The sequence below is a fragment of the Brachyistius frenatus genome, unplaced genomic scaffold (genome assembly GCF_029030835.1).
Source record: "Brachyistius frenatus isolate BFR_SWC_R1_liver_20210118 unplaced genomic scaffold, ASM2903083v1 Contig_157, whole genome shotgun sequence".
NCBI lineage: Eukaryota > Metazoa > Chordata > Actinopteri > Embiotocidae > Brachyistius > Brachyistius frenatus.
In genome coordinates this window covers 351958-372119 of record NW_027210756.1, presented here as the reverse complement: position 1 = coordinate 372119, position 20162 = coordinate 351958, and the positions used below count along the sequence as shown (strand labels likewise).

Genomic DNA, 20162 nt, shown 5'->3' with positions numbered 1-20162 from the left:
CTGTCTGATTGTCAACATTTCTTATGTGCTTTTTTTCACAGGAGGGTTGTAGCTACAAGTTAAATAATAATTTCTGACACATGGAAAAATATCTCTGTAGTACAAGTCTTTCTCAACTAATTCTTGTCACAGTGTGAGAAGGCAGCAGAACACTAATAGACTGTTCACATTTGGCATTCGCATTCGTTCTGGGTGATCGGATCAGAGGGGGTGAGCTAAAAGTACGCTAAAAGGTGCGAATGCGCCTGTACGCATTAAGAACGGTTAAGATCTGTTCCGCTGAGACTACATTAAGAGGTTGTCTGAGACGCATATGATCACATTGTTTTAGCAGCATGAACACAAATGCGTCTTAAGCTACATTGAAGGACCACCTACTCGTCTGATGTCCTCTGACTAACCAATACAAATATTTAATGCAGCTTTTGGTGTCACGTTCCTGTCTTCACATATGATCCTGCGCTTCCATGCTATACAGCTGGTTCATTACTTTTGGATGGTTTTTTTCTCCACTCAAGCAGTTCTCACTGTTGAAGATCTTTGTCTTCCCTTCTTTTAATTTTTTTTTTTTTTTGCTTTTTTATTTACTTGTATATTTCTGTGATGTACATTTATTTGCATATATAGCAGGGAAGTGACATCCAATCACAAGTGATCACATGAGCTGCATAATAATGCCGGCTGTGAAGTGCCATACTTTCTTAGAGCTGTCCACTTGTGATCCGACCAACCAGCACACATAAAGCCAGGTGTGAACGGGTTTAAACTCTGCACTACCTGGTTCTCTGCCTGAGGAGAGACCACAGAGAGGAGCTTACTGAGACACCGTCCCAAGGCATAAAACCTGATTCATCAACAACCAAGAAATATCCAGATTTCTTGTAGCACCTCCACATTTTGGGCTAAGAAGTGTAACATCGAAAGACACGCCACAAACTGCCACCCAAACTGTAGCTCCATTTTACTGTGATCTCCACACAAACTGCACTTTCTCTTTCCTGAGCATTCCTGAAAACATTTGCTTCAAATTCTGCAATTTTTTTTGCATGATGTCTTTGACGGAAGCCAGACTTTTTTTTTTTTTTTGGTAGTTGGGCTGGATTCATAGCAGTGTAGGTTAAAAATAAATATTTTTTCAGCAGTTCAGGCTGCCAGAAGATAGATAGCTTAACAGCACATCCTTCAGTCTTGCATCAGCAATTCCCTCCAGTTGAAACTGTGATTGGGTCCATGTGTCAGAGGCAAGATGGGTGGGTCGACCAGCTGCCACACCCCGGTCTCTCCCAGTTCTTCACATGCACAAAAACCCAAATAAGGAATCTGCACAAAGAGGAGACAGATGGGAATGTTATCAAAGAGAGAGAGATGGGAATTGGGAGAGGATGCGGGTAGGAATGAAAAGGAGCATTGAAACTAAATCTGACCTTTCGGACAACTTGAACAAAGTCCTTGGAGTTTTGAGGGCTGAGGCCTTGTATCTGGCGAGTGCAGGCCTCCAGGGAGGAAGCATGGGCCACAATCAGGACCGTGTTTCCTGTGTGAAAGAGGTAAAAAACATAGACCCACATTCCACAGATACCACGCGCTTTCTTTCCTCAGCAGTCGATAATATACAGTGTTTAGATTCTTTGATACATGCTATTTTATACCGAGATTGGGACATCAGCTAAAAATAAAGTACTTCTCAAATAATGTTACACTGTCCAGTTGCTCTACTCAATGTCAGGGTTTTTAGTCTGTGTATGTAAAGTCAGGTATTTCTTTCTTACTAAGGCCTATTTCACATAGATGGTATTGTTCATTTCTGATTTTAGTGGCTGATGTTCAGTGTACAGTGGCCACAAGAGACAACATTTTGAACTAGAAAATATCAGCTAACAAGAAGCATTAAAATGTTATAATCTTAAAGAGAAAATCACTTTTGTTTTAGACAGTTAAGATTACAAATATTTAATACTTGGTCAAATTGGTATTAACGTGAAACTCTGGATATATGTATACAGTTATATTTTACCCAGGTTTTTGCAGTCTGTCAGGATCTCGCGGGTCACTTGGAAGCTCCTGCTGATGTAGGTGTCGTAGGACTCTGACACTGTCAACTTACTTATGGGTAGATGAGGTCTATGGGCAAAAAACAGGAGGTTACAGTAATTTGTAGCATCACAGATAAAAGCATAAAGATTCTACATTGTCACTGTGTACCTGTATGTTGTGTCCACACTCAGGTTAGCAGCAGCCAGTTCAGCTGGGGGGATCCAAATGGGTAAACATGTGCCTGAAACCCACTTGGTCCATTCAAACAATCCCGGCTCAATGCGGATTTTGGTCTTTCCCTCCAGCTGGAGACCTGACGCAGTTAGAAGAGAGAAAGAAGCTGTCAGAAAGGACCATTTCTCTTAGAAATACTTGTGCAGCTACTCTTCCTTTTACAGGAAATCTATTGGGGCAATGAAAGTAATTTTTATGTTTCCATTCTACTCAGTAACATGACTGAGTCATGAAACTCAAAAAATTAAATTTGTATTTCTAAAAAGAAATAAAGTTTTGCCACATTAAAAAGAAAGTAAGCTAAAAGTGTAAATAGATGGGAAAAAGATGTTAGACCTCCTCCTAAACTTGAATGATGTCTCTATGTACCACAGAGGTTTTATTGCGTTTTTTTAAGGCTTTATATAACCAGACAAATCCTACTGAGATCTGAGTCAAACTAAAGGTTTCAGACCCAAAACTAATACTGGAACTCCAACATTATCATCATCATGTAGCAGTAACAATTTTAAATGCTTTTAAACCATACAAGCTGAGGAACCTGATTAGATGCTGTTTAACTTGTGGTCAGAGTATTGATGAAGTCAATGAAGATGAGGTCCTACCCTGCAGAATGTGATGAGCAGTCTGGATGCAGCGAAGAGAGGGAGAGCAGTAAACAAAGTCTATTGTTGCATGGCTTTCTAACAGGGCTTCACCTGAGACGGAACAAAACACACAGTGGTTCCATGAGCTGGCATTGTGATTGTTGTTTAAAATGTCAAACAGTCTTTACTGTATTTAATAATCATTTCCATTGGTAAAGAAACACCAAAACAAACTGGACATAAAATGTACTGACCTACAAGACGGGCCTGGGTGGAGCCAAACACAGTAATCGGACAATCTTTATCATAGTCCCGGTGACCTCCGCTTCGAGCTGGTAGGCTGAATGGCATGTTGAGATTAGAGCGAATGTATCGACCTACACAAAACAAAGGAGACTCTTACAAAAGAAGGAAATACCAAAGTCAAAAGTGTCTAATGTGAGCCTGCTGCAAAGGAAAAAATCTCCCCTGCATGCCAACCTTTGGAGTCAAAGCACTGAGTGACCCAGTGTTTACCAAACACCACATCCATTCTCTCGCCATGGCGACACACGAACAGCCTCATCTTGGACAGGGATGGCTGACTGGTTGGCCTCAACACCTAAGATTAAGATTCATTAAAGACAACCTGCACAGCACTCGGAGTAATTATTGTCATCTACACATTCTCATTAGGATGCATAAGAATAATGCAAAACAATAGTGAGGTTCATGGCGTTCTTTTAACTTCAGCATGCAGCCTGACTTTTTTTTATACCTGCATCGGAGGACAGAGGCCTGTGAGGCTGGGAGGATCCACAAGACTGTCAAGCAGACTGTCATTCAGCTGTCCATCAAATAATAAACCAGCCACAGTGCTGCCAGAGTTAGACGGAGAGGCACAGTTGAGAAAGGAGTGAGACCTGGGGATCAGACAAACACGCAAAACTTCATTCAATCATAGGGCTTTAATTACGACAGTTTGTCCACAGTAATGACATGTACTCGTGTTGAACACCGTAATTTCCGTCCTTACCCGTGGACAACCCATGTGTCAGACTCATCAGCCCGGCTGACGTAGTTCTCAGGCAGCAGGCCGGACAGCCCCGTGCCCAGAGAAGTGCCGTACACCCAGCCCTCGCTGGCAGTGCTCTGCTCCACCGAAGACATGAAGATGAAGTCTCCCTGCACCAGCTCCAGCTCATCATCATTTTGAGGCACGTACGGGTACATGACTTGCAGTGTCTACAGGGGGCATTAAGACAGTCGTAAATTCGAAGTGCCAGAGTCAGAACTCAAGAGCGGAAACATGCTTGTTCTTGCTTTCAAAGGGAGAAAAGTCTACCTCATGATTAGCAAATCGAATATCCCTGGAGAAGAGCACGGCCAGCCAGTCGCAGCCCGAGGCCACGTCCACATTCTTGGCCAGCTTCTCCAAAACTGGAAGGTGACTGGTTTGAAAGTGGTATGCCAAAGTGACATGAAGTTGTTTCTTATGGGGCTCAACATGAACATCTGCATGAAGGAAAAGAACAGAGGTATTTAAAGATACGCATTCAGGGCAATGATGTAATGTCCCTTTCACACTGTTTAGTAGTTCCACACTGTCATCAAAATCTGGTGTCAACTGACGATGTTGCACGGCTCATTCCTGAAATGAGATTAATCATTCCTCAACTGTCCACATATCAAGCTGTATATAGCTGGTTGTATTAAATATCTAAATGAGAGCCTCTTAAAAGGGACGGCTACATTTTTGCATTTTCCTGCTGAGAGGTCACTAAAAAGATTGATGATATCATGTTTGTGTTTTGAATATAAAGATAAAGCCAGGAGATGTTTAGCTTAGTTTAGCTTAAATACTTGATGCAGTGGGAAACTTCAAGCTTGGCTCTGTACAACAGTAAAACAAAGTCCACCTATGACTACTTCTAAAGTTCACATAAAAAGTTTTGGTTTTTTGTGGGGTGTTATACACCTGACTATTTCATGGCCAGGAGCAGTGACTTCCTGGAGATTCTGCTGTTTGCCTGGAAACCTCGTAGTGACTACAAGACTTCGGGATTCATTTTAGGATAAGCTAAACATCTCCTGGATGTAACTTTTAATATACTGAACAGACAAGACAATCTTCTTTTTCTGACTCTCAGCTAGAAGGCGATTAAGCATATTTCACTAAATGGCATTGTATTCCTTTAAACAACGTAATTCTTTAAATGGGCCTGTGAGCACCAACATTAAAACTGTACTTTGTGTCTACAAGACAGTTCTCATGTGATTTTTACCAGAGGCACACAGAGGGACTCAAACCTGCTTTAGATGTTGCTTCAGTGGCAAAATCAGCAGCAAATGTCTTCAGCATCTCTGCCATCTGCTCCTCCACAAAGAGGCCAATGAAGGTTGAGGAGGTGTAGAGCTCCAAGGGGAGCGGCGTGGGGATGCGACCCTTCCACTTGGCCACGGTGGTCTGGAGAGCGTCGGTCAGAGCCTCCACCTTCCCATCGGCACACTGAACACAGCGGCGACAACAGGACAGGAAACTCAGTCAGTGCATCAGATGTGCAGATACCAACACATGTGGACATGTATGATTATACAGTACAGTGTAAAGGTTTTAGGAACTTTATACTTTAGAATATTGTCCATCATTAAGTACCACAAGGGAGGCAACTGATTGGTCCTAAATTCATTAATATAGCTGGAAAAGAACTATCCGCAGCAACAAGTAGGACAAGAAGTCCTGCAGCAGATGGTCTGTCCCCCACAGAGACAGACAACACGGGAACTGTTTACTCCACAGAAGAAGTGTGGCATGTTCTCCAAAAAGCATGGAACAACCTACCTAACATTTATCAATAATAAAAAAGAAAACCGTGTGCAAGTGTATTGAGGAGTGTTTTAAAGGCAAATTGTGGTAGCATCAAATATAGATTAGATTTAGTTTTTTCTCTTTGCTGCACTTTGTATGAATTTAATTGACTCTTTGTGGCCTTAAGCTTTTGAGACAGCATAGTATTTATGAAACTGCATCATTTGCTAAAATGAGAAGGACATTGACATGTAAAGACTCAGGCACAGACAGACCTGGCTGCCTAGAGAAGACAGGCTGCATCAGCTCTGTTCACAGAGAGATGTGGAGACAGAGCAACACTTCAGCACAACAAAACCTTGTACCAAAATTATATACAAACTCTACATTTTTTGATTCACTCTCTGACCAAAACTACAATGCAACATCTGCTTGGAGAAAATAGTGTCAGTGTCAGTGCCTGTCATATCCGGTGAGACAACCAGCAGCTGTAGTTCGTCTCCTCACAGCTCACACTTTTATGTACTCTTTTGAAATTTGATATATACAATTATGTACTAACTTTGTATGTATTTTATTTCCTTGAAATATATGCAATACTCTTCCTTTTTTTTAGTATTGTGTTGTCCTTGAAGCTTTGGCAACATCGTCCACCTGACATTCATGCCAAGAAAGCATATTGAATTAAATTGAAATGCCCCACCCCAAACACACACCCCCTCCCCTCCCCTGCGTGAGTACTGCCAATATAAAGACATAGTGTACACAGAGGGCTGAGACTGACCATGAAGAACTGGCAGAGGGTGACGTGGGGGAAGATGTTGTGTGCCTTGTTCTTGCCACAGGAGAGGCGGGACTGCTTCCAGAAGTGCGAGAGCTGCTGGAGCAGCGGCCCACTGGGTCGCATGTACAACACGTACTCTCTGGGAAGAGGGTCATCCAGGAAAGGGTCATCCAGGTGGGAGAAGAGCCTGGAACGAGCAAAGGTGATGAGAAGGGGGAGTTAAAAAGTGGGAAATAAGAAGGAGAGAGAACGGCCAGCAGAGGGCAGCACTGTTGTAACGGCACCAATATAATGTCAAGTGAGGTCAGTGGATACCAGTTTGTATTTGATTTCCCACTGAGCATGAATAACTACAGGAGAGGATGTGAGTGACTGTGTGTGCTGCTCTCACCAGTCACAAGCTGCCTGGACGTTTTTGCCTCCTGTCGACACGAGAGCTTTCAAGCTGCAGAGAGAAAGAGAGCAGGAGATCAAAGCACAGTCACTAAAATCAATATTTTTCTCTTCTGGACCGCATTTATTAGGAGGAGATTGCTGCACTTCCACATGACGATGAACAAAGACAAAACATCCCGGGAGAGCAGTAAAACAACAACAAGCACACAATAATTCAGAGCAGAAGTTCATTATTCATTCAAGAGGTATGCCCTGATACTGATTTGAAACAGCTGGATATGAAAATATTAAGACACCTGGCTCTATAATCATTAAGTGTACATACTTGTAGATGCAAATCCCTGCATTCAATGCACACCCAGGTTGAACTTGAGACTGAATCTGGACATGATTCTGTTATAAAAGATTCAGGCCATAATCAGCCACATGTGACAAATTTAAGACCTCCGATATGTGACAGACGCCTGGTGTTTTATTGTAATCGACCAAAACTGAAGTGTCCATGTTCTGCCACATGATCTATCTATGTCATTTAATAAACTTCTTCTGAAACAAGAAGAGAGCTGATTGCATGATTACTCCTGAGTGCTCCAAATCTAATTAGCGTCTTTTTATAAAACCTCTTGTATTGCAGGGCTGCCTCTGAAGGGATTCGAGGAGCTTTCGTCAGCTTTGAGAGGACTAACACAGGGTATCTAGATGTGGCTGTAATTCTGAAGGTTCACAGTCGCTCCATCCCCAACCGTCCTCTCAGTCAATCAGTGCGAGTGACACACTAATCCAACACACTTACAGCCTTGCCTGCAAGGATTTGGCACACAATAGCACAAACTTTCCCTTTTAATATACAGAAAATGATTTATTTTTCAATTGTATTGTTAGTGTACGTGTGCTTAAATGGAGCAGTCCTGGCTTAACTCTTAGTTGTACCTACATCCAGACCTTCAGGGCTGAGCGGGCTCTAAAACGTTGGAACAACCTCCTCGTCCAGATCAGGCCATCAACTTCTCTTCTGGTGTTCAAATCTCTTCTGAAAACATTTATTTTTACTGACTATCCCAGATTAGTTGCAACTTAATTTTAGTTTTTGAGTTCTATTTCCTGCTCTTTCATCCTTGTGCAGGTTTTTCCAGGTGCAGCACACAAACCATTGTAGCTTCACTATAAGCCCTTCTATGCCAGTGTTTGGTGCTTATTATTTTTATGGCAGAAACTGCATTTTTTTTTATTATACGATTATAATCCAAAATTTTGTGAAAATGCAGTTTTTAGTCAGATAACTGCCCACTACCCCCCACTGCTACCACAGTGCCTAAGTCCTCCGGAAACCAAAGTATAACCCTGTCTTATGTATTTGTTTTAGCTTAATCTTGTTGTTATTTTCCTTTACTCGTTCTTATTACATGTTTTGACTTTAACCATTCAAAATATTTAAGTTTATCTCATCAGATTTTGTGCAGCACTTTGTTCAACCTTTGTGGTAAATAATACGCTAAGATGCTATATAAATAAATCTGACTTGACTTAATATTCCTAAATTTGTGGTTTATAGTAAGATCTGCTGGCAGCTGAGAATATGCCTGCATGTAACGGTTTTGCAAACAGGTGTCTGATTACTTACTTTAAAACTGAATTATTGAACACCTTGACGGAAGTTGTTTCTGTATACCCTGGTGGTCTCTTACTAAAAAAAATTTAAATTTAAAAAAAAAAAAAAAAATCCTCTTTTGATGGTTAATTGTTGTGTATTTGTTTTTGTTAAATAGAAAATGTAATTGTTGGTAAATAACCAAATAAAAGGGATGTTTGGGTACGTGGCTCATTTCATTTAAGCTTTGAAATTGCTACTGCATCTCCTTTCAGCTGAAGTTTTGTGTGCATTATGTGAAAATAAAACACCAACTTTATTAATGACCCATTCACTACATTAGAAAAGCAAAAAACAAAACATCTCTGGAAAAATAACACCGTACTTTTTCTAAAAGATAACTGTACCGTTCCAAAAGACAGCACTGCTTGTCACTGCTCTGAAAGACCATTGAACTGAACCAAAAACAACAATCTACCAACTGATAGCACTGAACAAGTGTTGTTTTCTGTGTCACTGTGGCGCCACCGTTTAGCTTCTCTTCCAGTGTGATGTAGACATATCGCGGCGTCTCTATGTGTGATGATGCCGACAGCGTTCATTGTGGTGCGCTAGTGTTCAAATTCAATGAGCTATTTTTAAAATTGGTCCCACAGAGAGGGTCCTAGATACGGCGAAATCCCCGAACCCTGGGGCAGAGTGCCCTGACAGAGCACAGCGTGCAGGATGGGAAGGCCAAAATCGTAACAGATGGCTCACACAGATCTACTACACTGCGCGCGCGCACACACACACACGCACGCACACACACACACACACACACACACACACACACACACACACACACACACACACACACACACACACACACACACACACACACACACACACACACACACACACACACACATCAAATATCAGCTACAAAGGCAGACAAAACTTGGATTAAAGTCTCCTTTACATTCACTTGAACAGGACTACAACAGTTAAGATGACATTTTACCTAATTGATCCATTTTTATCCCGACAGTATAAGCCACCTCTGCTTGTAAATCATAAAACAGAGACTCTTTTGTTGGATACAGTCATTTTATGCAGTGATTCCACCTGGTGCTGTGTGGAGGAGGAAAAGAAGGGGATTTTCTCCCAGAAGGCATGATGGGATTACATGCAGATGTGACTGAGACGTCACAAAATCCGATCCAGGCAAGAACATTGGATTGTCTGCTTCTTATTGCTGTCGTATTTCATGATAGTGAACCCTTCTGTCATTAAATAATAGCAAAGGTCTTATCGCAGTGTCACAGAGCAAACTCACATACACAAAGATAAAGTCGTTGAATTTAATCTATTCTTTTTTTAGGCCTCTGAAATGACGAGAAAAATCCTGTTCCAGGTATAAAAAAAACAATCTTTTACTCAGTAATGTGGCACATACTCTTAAGTAAAAAACAATAATGTCTATATATATATATATTATATATATATAATATATATAATGTCTATATATATATATATATATATAATATTATATATATATATGGCACATATATATAAGTAAAAATAATATATATATGTATATATATATATATATATATAATTATATAATATATATAATGTCTATATATATATATATATATATTTTATATATATAATTATTGTTTTTTACTTATATATATATATATAATATATATAATGTCTATATATATATATAATATATATAATGTCTATATATATATATAATATATATTTTATATATATATATAATTATTGTTTTTTACTTAAGAGTATGTGCCATATATATATATAATATATGTGTCATATATATATATATATATATATAAAATCCACAAAAGTGGAGAGACACCGCATTTGTTCTCGGGGGGCCCATTATATATAAGATAAATTCTTTTTTGAAAATGTAACGCGGAAGGTTGGCGTTTAGGCGTCTCATAGATAAACCCATATGAAAGTCATTGTACTGTCTCTGCCAACACTTAAAAGTTGTCAAACATAAATGCAAATGATGTTAGTTGACATGTTTGACAGCAAAACATTCTCCTTTAAGAAAATAAACCACACATTACCCTCGATAGTTTCCTGTACTACTTTGCCTACAGTATATTTGCAAAGAGTCCGTGTCACCTTGCATGGACAGGAGGCATAGAAAACTGACACTCACTCTTAAAAACAACAGCAAAATACTAAAGGTCAGGTTTAACAGACAAAAGTGGAGAGACACCGCATTTGTTCTCAGGGGGCCCATTGGATCGCAATCCATCCGTGGCAGAGTAATATCTGCTGAAGAGATGCATCTATCAGACAGATCAGACTGTGTGGTTTTAATCCCCGAGATGTAGAGTAAAGCCAGGCCGGTACCACAGACAGCCTGCTTCTGTATCCTCTCATATAATACAGGTCCGTGTTTAGCCAATTTTCTTCATACTTCTGCCTCTCACATTGATTGATCTTTGTCGTTTTACTCCTCAGAATGAATCAGAACTAAAGATTTGTACAACCTTAGTACGCCTGCGGAATCATGCACAAACCAGGCTTTTACAGCCCTTTAGGAAACCACTACAGTTTTATACATTGTTATGATAGTAAATTTGTTGCAATAAACCGTAATCGTTTGTAAAAATGTGTTTGAACAAATTGGAAACAGAGTAACCCCGTTTCCCACCCTTACAGGCGTCCCTATTTTCAAATGTTGTACTTTATTATATTTCACATTTTTATATCTTCTTAGTTTTAAAGCAGTTATTTCTTAGTCATGCAATGAATGACCTCGTAAATAAGGTTCATTAAAGTAAAAAAAACATATCCGTCTTTCAAACACGTCAAATTGAGAAAGGAAGACGTCCAGCCGACTCTGACTGAGGTGTTAACTCAGAGGGAACTCCTCCATGCATTACCTCATGCGCTTGCCTTGCTGTAATGATCTGACTCATAGCATAATGCAGTCACAGAGGACCCTTTGCCCAATTAATAAGTAAGCATGTGCAAATGTACATCATGGAGATCTGTGCTTTCCGATTGACCTTTTAGATACAGTTTATTTCTGTTGAACTGAATATTCATGCTTCAAATGTATTCGACCATAGCAGAAATGCCTTAGACAAACTGTCCTCAATAACTGAGTCTAACCCCTCGTTTGCTCTCAACAAGAACTGAGCAAGTTATTTATAAACTGCATTTCCTGTTCACAGCTTGACGATGATAAGAAAAAATAAGAAAAACTAAAAAGAGCGAGGGAGAGAAGTCACTCTGGAAAAGAAATGGCTCCAAACTAGCAGTGAAAGACAGTGACCACTATTAGTTGAGGGCTTTTACTTTATTTGCACATGCACCACTGCTGGAGGCGATATTGGAAACAGCCTTTCATTTCACCCACATATGGCACATCTGTTCAGTTCTTACTTCCACATTTAACCCCACTATAGATCAAATGTTCTCGCTGACTGTTGCGTGTTTCAACAGCAGTGTTTTGGGGATTTCATATACGTAAACATTCTCTGGACTGTTTATTATAGCTAACTTGGAACTTTTCCAGGCTGCTAAAGAAAGTTCCTGCGACAAAACTCGACTACATAGATGTCATGTCTTTCATTGCTACACATCAGCCCTGAAGGCAAAACAGCATTTCCTGTTCACAAGCAAACAGTGAACGCACGTCTCTAACCACTTATTATCACCACACCAACAACGCTGAGAGAGAAACTTTCATGTCAGGAAAGCTACCTGTTCTGAATAACTGTAGTATTAGTATTGAGTTCAGGGCCTCCATTGAAAAGATACATGTAATTGAGTTAGTGTGTAAATATTAAAAGAAATAATTAACACTCAATAATTGACCTGCCACATATTGAGACGATGTCCCAAACTTTCATTGGCTCTAGTGTTTCAGAGAGACTTTTCTTAAATATGCCTTAAAGGCTGTGACGAAAGCAGGGAAGGCTGTTGTCATGGAACCGTGGTAGATGTCATTCAAACTGTGCATACATGGGTCGAGTGTAGGTTCGTCTGCCACCAACTTTGTTGCCGACGCTACGGCCGGTGGAACATTAAGAGTCACCACAAAATCACAAGCTACGCAGTTTTCAGCTGAATATGATGGAAACCGGAAACAAAAAGGAAATGCAGCTCCAACAGAGACTGGAAACTACTTATAACTGTGCGAAGCCCATGGAGGGTGATTCTCTGAAAGTTTTACGCCTTCTTTTCCAGAGGTTTTGCTCAAATTTACAATAGAGAATTCATCATAAAGTGACTCAGTACATTGATTCTAACAAGAAATGTGTGGCTCCAAAAGAGATATCCTGACCTGTAGATGCAGTCCCACTGAAACCAGAAGATGATTTCCAGACAGGCAAAGAAACACATAAGACCATTTACTGTGAAACATTACTTTCCTTTTATGCCCACTGCATTCACTTAGTGTGGGAGTTACATTTAACATCTCAACATTTGTTTAGTCCTTTACAGGCTAACCTGCGACCTTCATGGTCTTCTGTGTTAGTTAGATAGACACATCAAAAATGTTGACTCAGCATTGGTAACATGTCCCACATTGTCGCACACAAACATACTTTTCGCCCCACATTTGGTCTATTGGGATCTGGTCACCCTAGTTAGAGCATGTAAGTTGTCACAAATTGGTTTCATATATTAGTTCATGTATGGATTCAAAAACTTAGAAGCTGTTGGTTAGATACCCTTAGTGGTAATTGCAGGTATTAACACTTTGGACACAGACAAGCTATTTGCCCATGCTGAGATGTGTTCAGCTACACTGAGCTAATTGGCTTAATATATACCATACTGACGCGAGAGTGGTATCGACCAAACATTTTGTTTAGGCTCAGCATATTCACTAATAAGGTCAGCCTTCCGTTTTCTATGCTCATAAAGCTTTTCTGTCAAGCCGACATTGCGAGGCAATGTTTCAGTATCACATCTTTAACAAAGCTAGCTATGTACAGCCGCTGTCTTGAACTGCTTCTCCTCACTTCATTATTTCTGTACAAGAAAGTCCACGAGGTCACACAGAGCAAGACAGAGACTGACACCAGCAGATGAACTGTGTGAGCCTTTGTGTGACTAAAGGACGGTCGTTCACTTGGTTATTGTGTCCGTAAACCTTATTAGTTTGAACAAGTGATTAGAAATGCTTCTAACAAAGCTGAAATGAAGAGCGCTGTTTTAGTATTGCTGTTATTTTTAGTGCTGCATGACGTCAGTGAAACCGTTCAAAGTGCACAGAGCAAATGTTTCACTAAGAATAAGTAAGGCACATTGCCAACGTTGTGATGCATCACACAAACATTCCTCAAAGTCCCAGGATGTGTCATTCGAAGCAGAGCAAACAGACTGTGTGTGAGGGATGCAGCCATGGATGATGTTGAAAACAACCCGAATCAAGCTTAGAAATTGGATTTCCAAATTCACACAGATGAGCTGAAAAGTGATCTGTCAAGAAATTAAGGAAGCACAAAACCTCAACATAAACTTTTTAAAGCTTTTTTTACCTATTCTTCTTTCATATATTTATTAGTAACATTGCTAAATTTTCAGGATTCTTTTACTGAAAAAAAAAACACGATAACTCAGTAAGTACACCAAACTTCTTAATGTGAATCCCCTGCTTCAGGCGCCCTCAAACTAACATCCCCACAGAGCACTCTGTAAAGGCCACAAGCCACTTCCGTAAATGGGCGACTTCCTCTTGGCCGTCTTGAATACAAGCTCAGAGTTTGTTCTTTCAAGCTGCACGCGCAGGCACCGAACGTGTCACATGTAAGCATAAGTTGTGTTCTGTATGTATTATGTGGAGGTTTCACATAAGCTAAAAGGTCTCACTTGATGCTTTTTTTTGCATGTCAAACAACAGTTACACACGTAGTTATGGTGAAGGCAGGAGTTATGAAACTGGTGTAGGGAGGTGAATCGTGTCCCACAGTCAGCGTGTGCAATGACTTCCTCTGAAACACACAAAAGACTTCACAAGCAGACAGGGTGAAAAAAAGAATTGTGAATTTACCGTACATGGTATTATCTAAGCTACGTGAAGTATGGCTCAGTAACCACAGCGGTTTTGATTTTTCATTTGAGAGGCATGATGCAAAGCAGACAATAGGGCCTCGAGACAATTTTAACTGTGCCTAAATGTGCTTAAAGAATACAAAACAAAAGCTAATATTCGGATTTTGTCGGTGTTGTATTAACTGGAGCTCACTATAGACTAAGGTAAGATTTCATAATCTCAAATTCTAAGAGGAGCCACTGAATTAAATACAGTTTATCCCCCACTGAACACCATATTCAGTGCAAAAAACAAAACACTCCCAGGAAAATGTCAGTAATTCATGAAGCAAAATTACATTTTTCTGACGCTCTACAGATTAACCAATCAATCGGGTAAATTAATAATATTCAAATACTTAAACTACAATAAATATGATTATATAATGTGAGTGGAAGTGCAAGATCAGTCACTGTATCAGTGAAGCATCGCTGACATGCTTATCATGCTTCTCCACAAATTATTGCCTAATTCTTTCAACACTGCAGTGACAGGTTGCTTTGCTCCCCCATCAATTGACCCATAACATCCACGTATAGAACTGATATTTACATAAATCTAAAATCATTTGATTTCAACTTTTAGCTGCCAATATTCGTGGTGCCTGAGTTTCTTATCTTCAGTCAGCTACTCCCGCACGCAGAAGCATTTATGTGACGTTATTTGTTGGCACATCGAGTCCTAATCTACGTTTGTGGCAAAAAATAAACTTTAGGTTCCTGTGAAAAGGAAGGAGCATCGGCTCTCTGACCAAAGAGTGGTAGTTGAATTTTCCACACAACAGCATCTGTGATTGGTCTAAAGTATCACATGACACTGCTGTGTTGTAGACTGAGGCACTTCTGAGGCAGTGCTTCTTTGTACATTTTGTTAATACCAGATAGAAAAAGCAAAATGGCTTAAAAACCTTTCATTTCTCTCCTTAATCTTTGTAACTGCAGTTGTCATGGTACATTCTGGTCATCATCAACTTCCTGTTTCCCTTGCTCACAATTGCCACAATAGTCCTCAGTGTTGCATGAAGACATGACATGACATGACATGACATGACATGACATGACAAGAAACTGCCGCAGAAAGGCCATCTGTTATCTTTGGCATCAAGAATTTTCTTTGACTTTGTCTGAATCAGGAGGATAATTCAGCTTCTCACTTCCTTAAAATATAGAAAAACTGCGCACAAGTTCAGAGAAACGCTTCAGTGACCTTTGTCGTTTATTTTGGACACAAGCAAGACATTTAAAATACACGCGCACGCACACACACGCACACACACACACACACACACACACACACACACACACACACACACACACACACACACACACACACACACACACACACGGTCCAGGCTTTGTACAACTCAAATAGTCCTTCCATACATGCACCACTACACAAACTATGTTCTCTAAACGCAGACAGACAAACCCTGTCGAATACTGTCTCGAAGGTCGGGGAGGACTCGTGCTCCAAAGCAAGATAAATGATGATCAAGCAAGGACCTATCTGAGACGTAAAGTACACTGGTAAGACTGCACAATAAAAGGACAAAAGGGGAAATACTGTGGAAAGTATACTATAACAACGCTACACGGAAGTGTTTTTTACGAAACATCAGGGATTATATTGTTTATACATAAAAGGAAAGACAGATTGCCAACCATTAATTAGAGGCAGTTTTCCAAGTGTGAAAGAGACTCGATGCCAAGATATGATATCACAACAATACTAGACACTAAATTTCCCCACTGTGGGATTAATGAAGTCTAAAGTCAAAAGTCTACCTGGCCATCCTCACAGCTCTTAGAGGAATTTATATTAGTGTACATCACAACAGGAGATGGCTGAGTGGAGCTTAAAAGAAGCCGCTGGGACACACTGCAAAAGGACAGTTTTATTTAGACATTTAGATCCTGTCCTGTGTTTTATTCTGGCAATCTTTGGGTATTTTATCAACCTTGAGCAGCAACATAGAGAGATAACCTCCCTGTGTTTTCATGCTCTCAGACGGATGAGTTTCCAAAACTGCTTCCGACCGTCAGACACGATCAGCAGAGGGAGAGAGACTGTCCATCCAGCTCCTATCTGATTATGCTGCTCAATTCCTAGATGACTCAACAGAAAAAGAAAACCCCCCCAATTAAAACAGAAGGCCCATTTCTATGTATGAGTGTGTGTACATAATTCATGCTACCCTACTCAAACACAATGAATCCCTTGTTCCCTGAAACTATGGCTGATAACTGATTTCCCTAGTATTCCTTCATCCTCTCCCTCCAAGATCCAGGAAAAGGTTTGATAGCAAAACCCGAAGATCAGATGTTTATTTTGATACTTTCCTGCAACCGGGTGCATCATGACAGTCAGCACATATGGAGAAACATGTCTCTAGAACAGAGATAACTGTAATTGAATCAGGTAACTGCATTGAAAGCTGGCAATTAATGTTTGTCTAAATTGATATAATTATTTTGCCAATTTAGGACTGACACACAGTATAGTGTCAGCTTATATAGTAGATATAATGAACGTGTTAACAATCAGTTACAATCACATACAAAGCAACATCTGCACTCATCTGGAGTCCTGCTTATTTCCCCCTGCCACGTTTAAGTCCAATTCACCCTCTTTGTGGCTCCAATTTGTTCTCCACCACCTGCTAAATGCTCCCTTCCATTCACTAGCTGGTCGCTATCTCTGTCTGCTGTTTGATACAGGGAGAGTAGAGTAACTACTGTATCAGAGAGACCAGCCCCGTCACACAACACACTGAACAAACACACAAAACACCTGGCAGCCTCAGCCGTGCTCACATGTACATGTTTGTATTTCAAAACTATTTGTATTATCTTCTGTCATTGTTATGATGTCCGCTCTAACATCAGACCCGACAGGCCTGGAGGTAATGACGCTAAATTATTCTGCTTCATTATAAATTTATAACCTCGATCAAATCAAAGTGTATTCCATCAATAATAGATGTGTGTCTGCAAATATAACAAAACCCAGTCACAAATTTTGTCTGCAGCGGTTCCTTAAGCAGCAGCAGAGAGAGCTGCTGTCTGGAACCATCAAAGCCTGGATGACCCGAATCAGTTTTGCGGAAGATAAAAAGGCTTAATTTTGGAGACACTGTACCTGTGTAGTTACAAGAAGAAAGGCTGTTCAACACTTTTGGCCTCCTCAGCAAAACTCAGACAACTGTCAACAGTCTCTGCTGAAATTTTCATCCATTACATCACATTAGAAGACAGTTTTATATCCTACAGTTCAGACTGAAACAAGTTAAAGATGTGGAGGTTAATAACGGCGCTCGGAGATCAACACAGACAAAAGTGAACTATTTCAGATTTCTTTTAATACCTGAGAGAGCACAGGCAGAGAGGCTTTTATGTGAGATGAGGGTGCTGAAATCATAGGGGTTAATATATAATGTGGGAGTCGTTGACAACTCAAACAATGAGGGGACATTAAGATTATAGATCATTTGATTCGGTAGAGTTCGTGCAGCGGGCGGAGGTCGAAACATAAAAACTGAGCTGTGCAAAACTTAAAAGTTGATTCAGTATCATATCAACTGCTGTATTCTGGTGTGAAAAGATTCATGCAGAAATTATAAAGCAACTGGTTACTGAAGCATTTTGGTTCTAAAGATAAACAGTATATATTTGATAAACAGCTCCTTTGCTAAGAGGCTTAGTTAGCAAGATTAAAAGAGGCAACAATGGGTTTTATAAAGCACATTTTACAACATAAATGTGCATCCTGCACTTCTATAGTTACTCTCCCTTTCATTGACAATACACAGCGTCTTAAACTGAATATTTGTATTATATCTTGTCTCTGGTTTCAGAAGAGAAATGCTTCTGTTGATTTGTGTCAAAAATATTGAAACGTTGCGCCAGAGACTGCTTAAAAGTTCTCAATCTTCCTTAAGAAATTCTCGGTAAAAACAACCTACTCTAATCCATTATAATCCTTAAACGCAAACTGTATATATTATTGACTATCATTTTATTTCCACAGTTTATTCTGTTTTTGATGAATATGTTGTACATATTCTATTCAATTAAGTTATTGAATATTTTTTATATTTCTGTTACTTTTAATCTGTTGTTGATTATGAGGCTTTAGCACAACAAACTCCCTTTCTCTCAGAGATGCTGAGTGAGACGCCTGCCTCAGACAACACTGAGCATCTCCAGCAGTTTTCTTTAGTAGTGGGGAAAGACTGCAAACAACACACAGACAGGTAGTATTACTGAGCATTTGTTGGTCAAACATACTTTTACTTTTAATCCTCTATACTTGAAATGTGTTAAGTACCTCCTTCAACACTGTATAACCATATAAAAAGACCCCCCAAAAAAAGCATCAATTATGTCATGTAATTGTCCACAAAATGTGAATTTACACTTCTGTGAGTTTACTTCCAGTGTGTTGAAGAGGAATCTGGCACAAACATCGAAATAAGTCCCATCAAATCCTGCTGTAACCCTGCTGTGGAGCATATGCACTATGGCTGTGGATTCTAGAGCAAAAAGTTCCGTTTAAAAGGAGTCATCTGAAAAGAGCCCACAGGCCATGACATGTGTTCACAACAGCTGCAGAGGTGCCTCCGGTCAGCTGCTGATGTTGACGCTGAAGCAGCGGCAGATAAAGGAAACTTTGACAAGGAGTGGGAATTCAGTGGAGGCTGCTGGAAGTGTGTGTGTGTGTGTGTGTGTGTGTGTGTGTGTGTGTGTGTGTGTGTGTGTGTGTGTGTGTGTGTGTGTGTGTGTGTGTGTGTGTGTGTGTGTGTGTGTGTGTGTGTGTGTGTGTGTGTGTGTTGGGACGGTGCATCGGTGTACTCACGCCCTGGTCTTGGGGAAGCCCATGGACAGCAGCACGTCCAGAGGGGACCCATGTTTGACGGTGCTCGGCCGGCTCTGGCGCTGCCTCCGCGGGGTCACTTTGGCATACAGGTCCTCTTTAGCCGCCATAATTCACTGCTCCATAGGTATGTCAGCTCCACGGCTCCCCTGATGTGTTTTCATTTGTTAAAAAAAAAAAAAAAAAGATGGAAAAAAAAGAAAGAAAAAAGGAAGGATGGAGGCGGCAGGCTCTTTAAACCAGGGCGACTTGGGTTAAGCGGAAGCACGTTGAAATCGCGAAACCCTGCGAAGAAACGAGCATGGTTTGCGGGTCTGTCTGAATGCTCGGATCCGGATCTGGCTGCCTCCTCACGGCTCGCACATGAAGTCAAAACCATCAGCGGGGGGCTCAGCCATGGGAAGTCACTTCAGCTCTCTCAGCCGTGCCCCCGATTCACAGTGCCCGACCGAGGTGAACATTTCTGGATCCTGCTCGCTCCTCGCATCCGGTCCCCTGAATGAAAAATCTGATGTTTCCTCTCCAGATTATATTTTATTTATGAATGGATCCTGAGTGAGCGGGGGCTCAGCCTGTAAAAGGTTCAGCTCCAGCTGCGCGGCCCCTTTAGTTAAAGGGACAGTACACCGTTTGTGAGAGCGCAAACAAATATTATTATTTTTTCTGCGGAAAAAGGGGGTAAAACGAACACGCCCTCTTCTCGGTGTTGTGATCATACATGCGCAGTAAAAGTAATCAGATTATTAGTCAGTGTGATGAAAAGTGGCGAAGAGGCGCTGGATGGTGGAAAAAGTTGG

General features: G+C 40.5%; 1 protein-coding gene across 1 annotated transcript; it reads right to left on the bottom strand.

Annotated features, from left to right (window-relative positions):
* Window positions 1-550: 550 nt before the first annotated feature.
* On the bottom strand, window positions 551-20018 carry ubash3ba (ubiquitin associated and SH3 domain containing Ba). The gene is made up of 14 exons (XM_069716415.1): window positions 19348-20018; window positions 6819-6872; window positions 6428-6614; window positions 5145-5343; window positions 4180-4349; window positions 3871-4079; window positions 3613-3757; window positions 3336-3456; window positions 3110-3232; window positions 2874-2966; window positions 2203-2347; window positions 2015-2121; window positions 1425-1534; window positions 551-1320 (listed from the first exon to the last, which is right to left on the bottom strand). The coding sequence occupies exons 1-14, from the start codon at window positions 19473-19475 to the stop codon at window positions 1183-1185; spliced, it is 1929 nt and encodes a 642-aa protein (XP_069572516.1). The 5' UTR covers window positions 19476-20018; the 3' UTR covers window positions 551-1182.
* Between the last annotated feature and the right edge of the window lie 144 nt (window positions 20019-20162).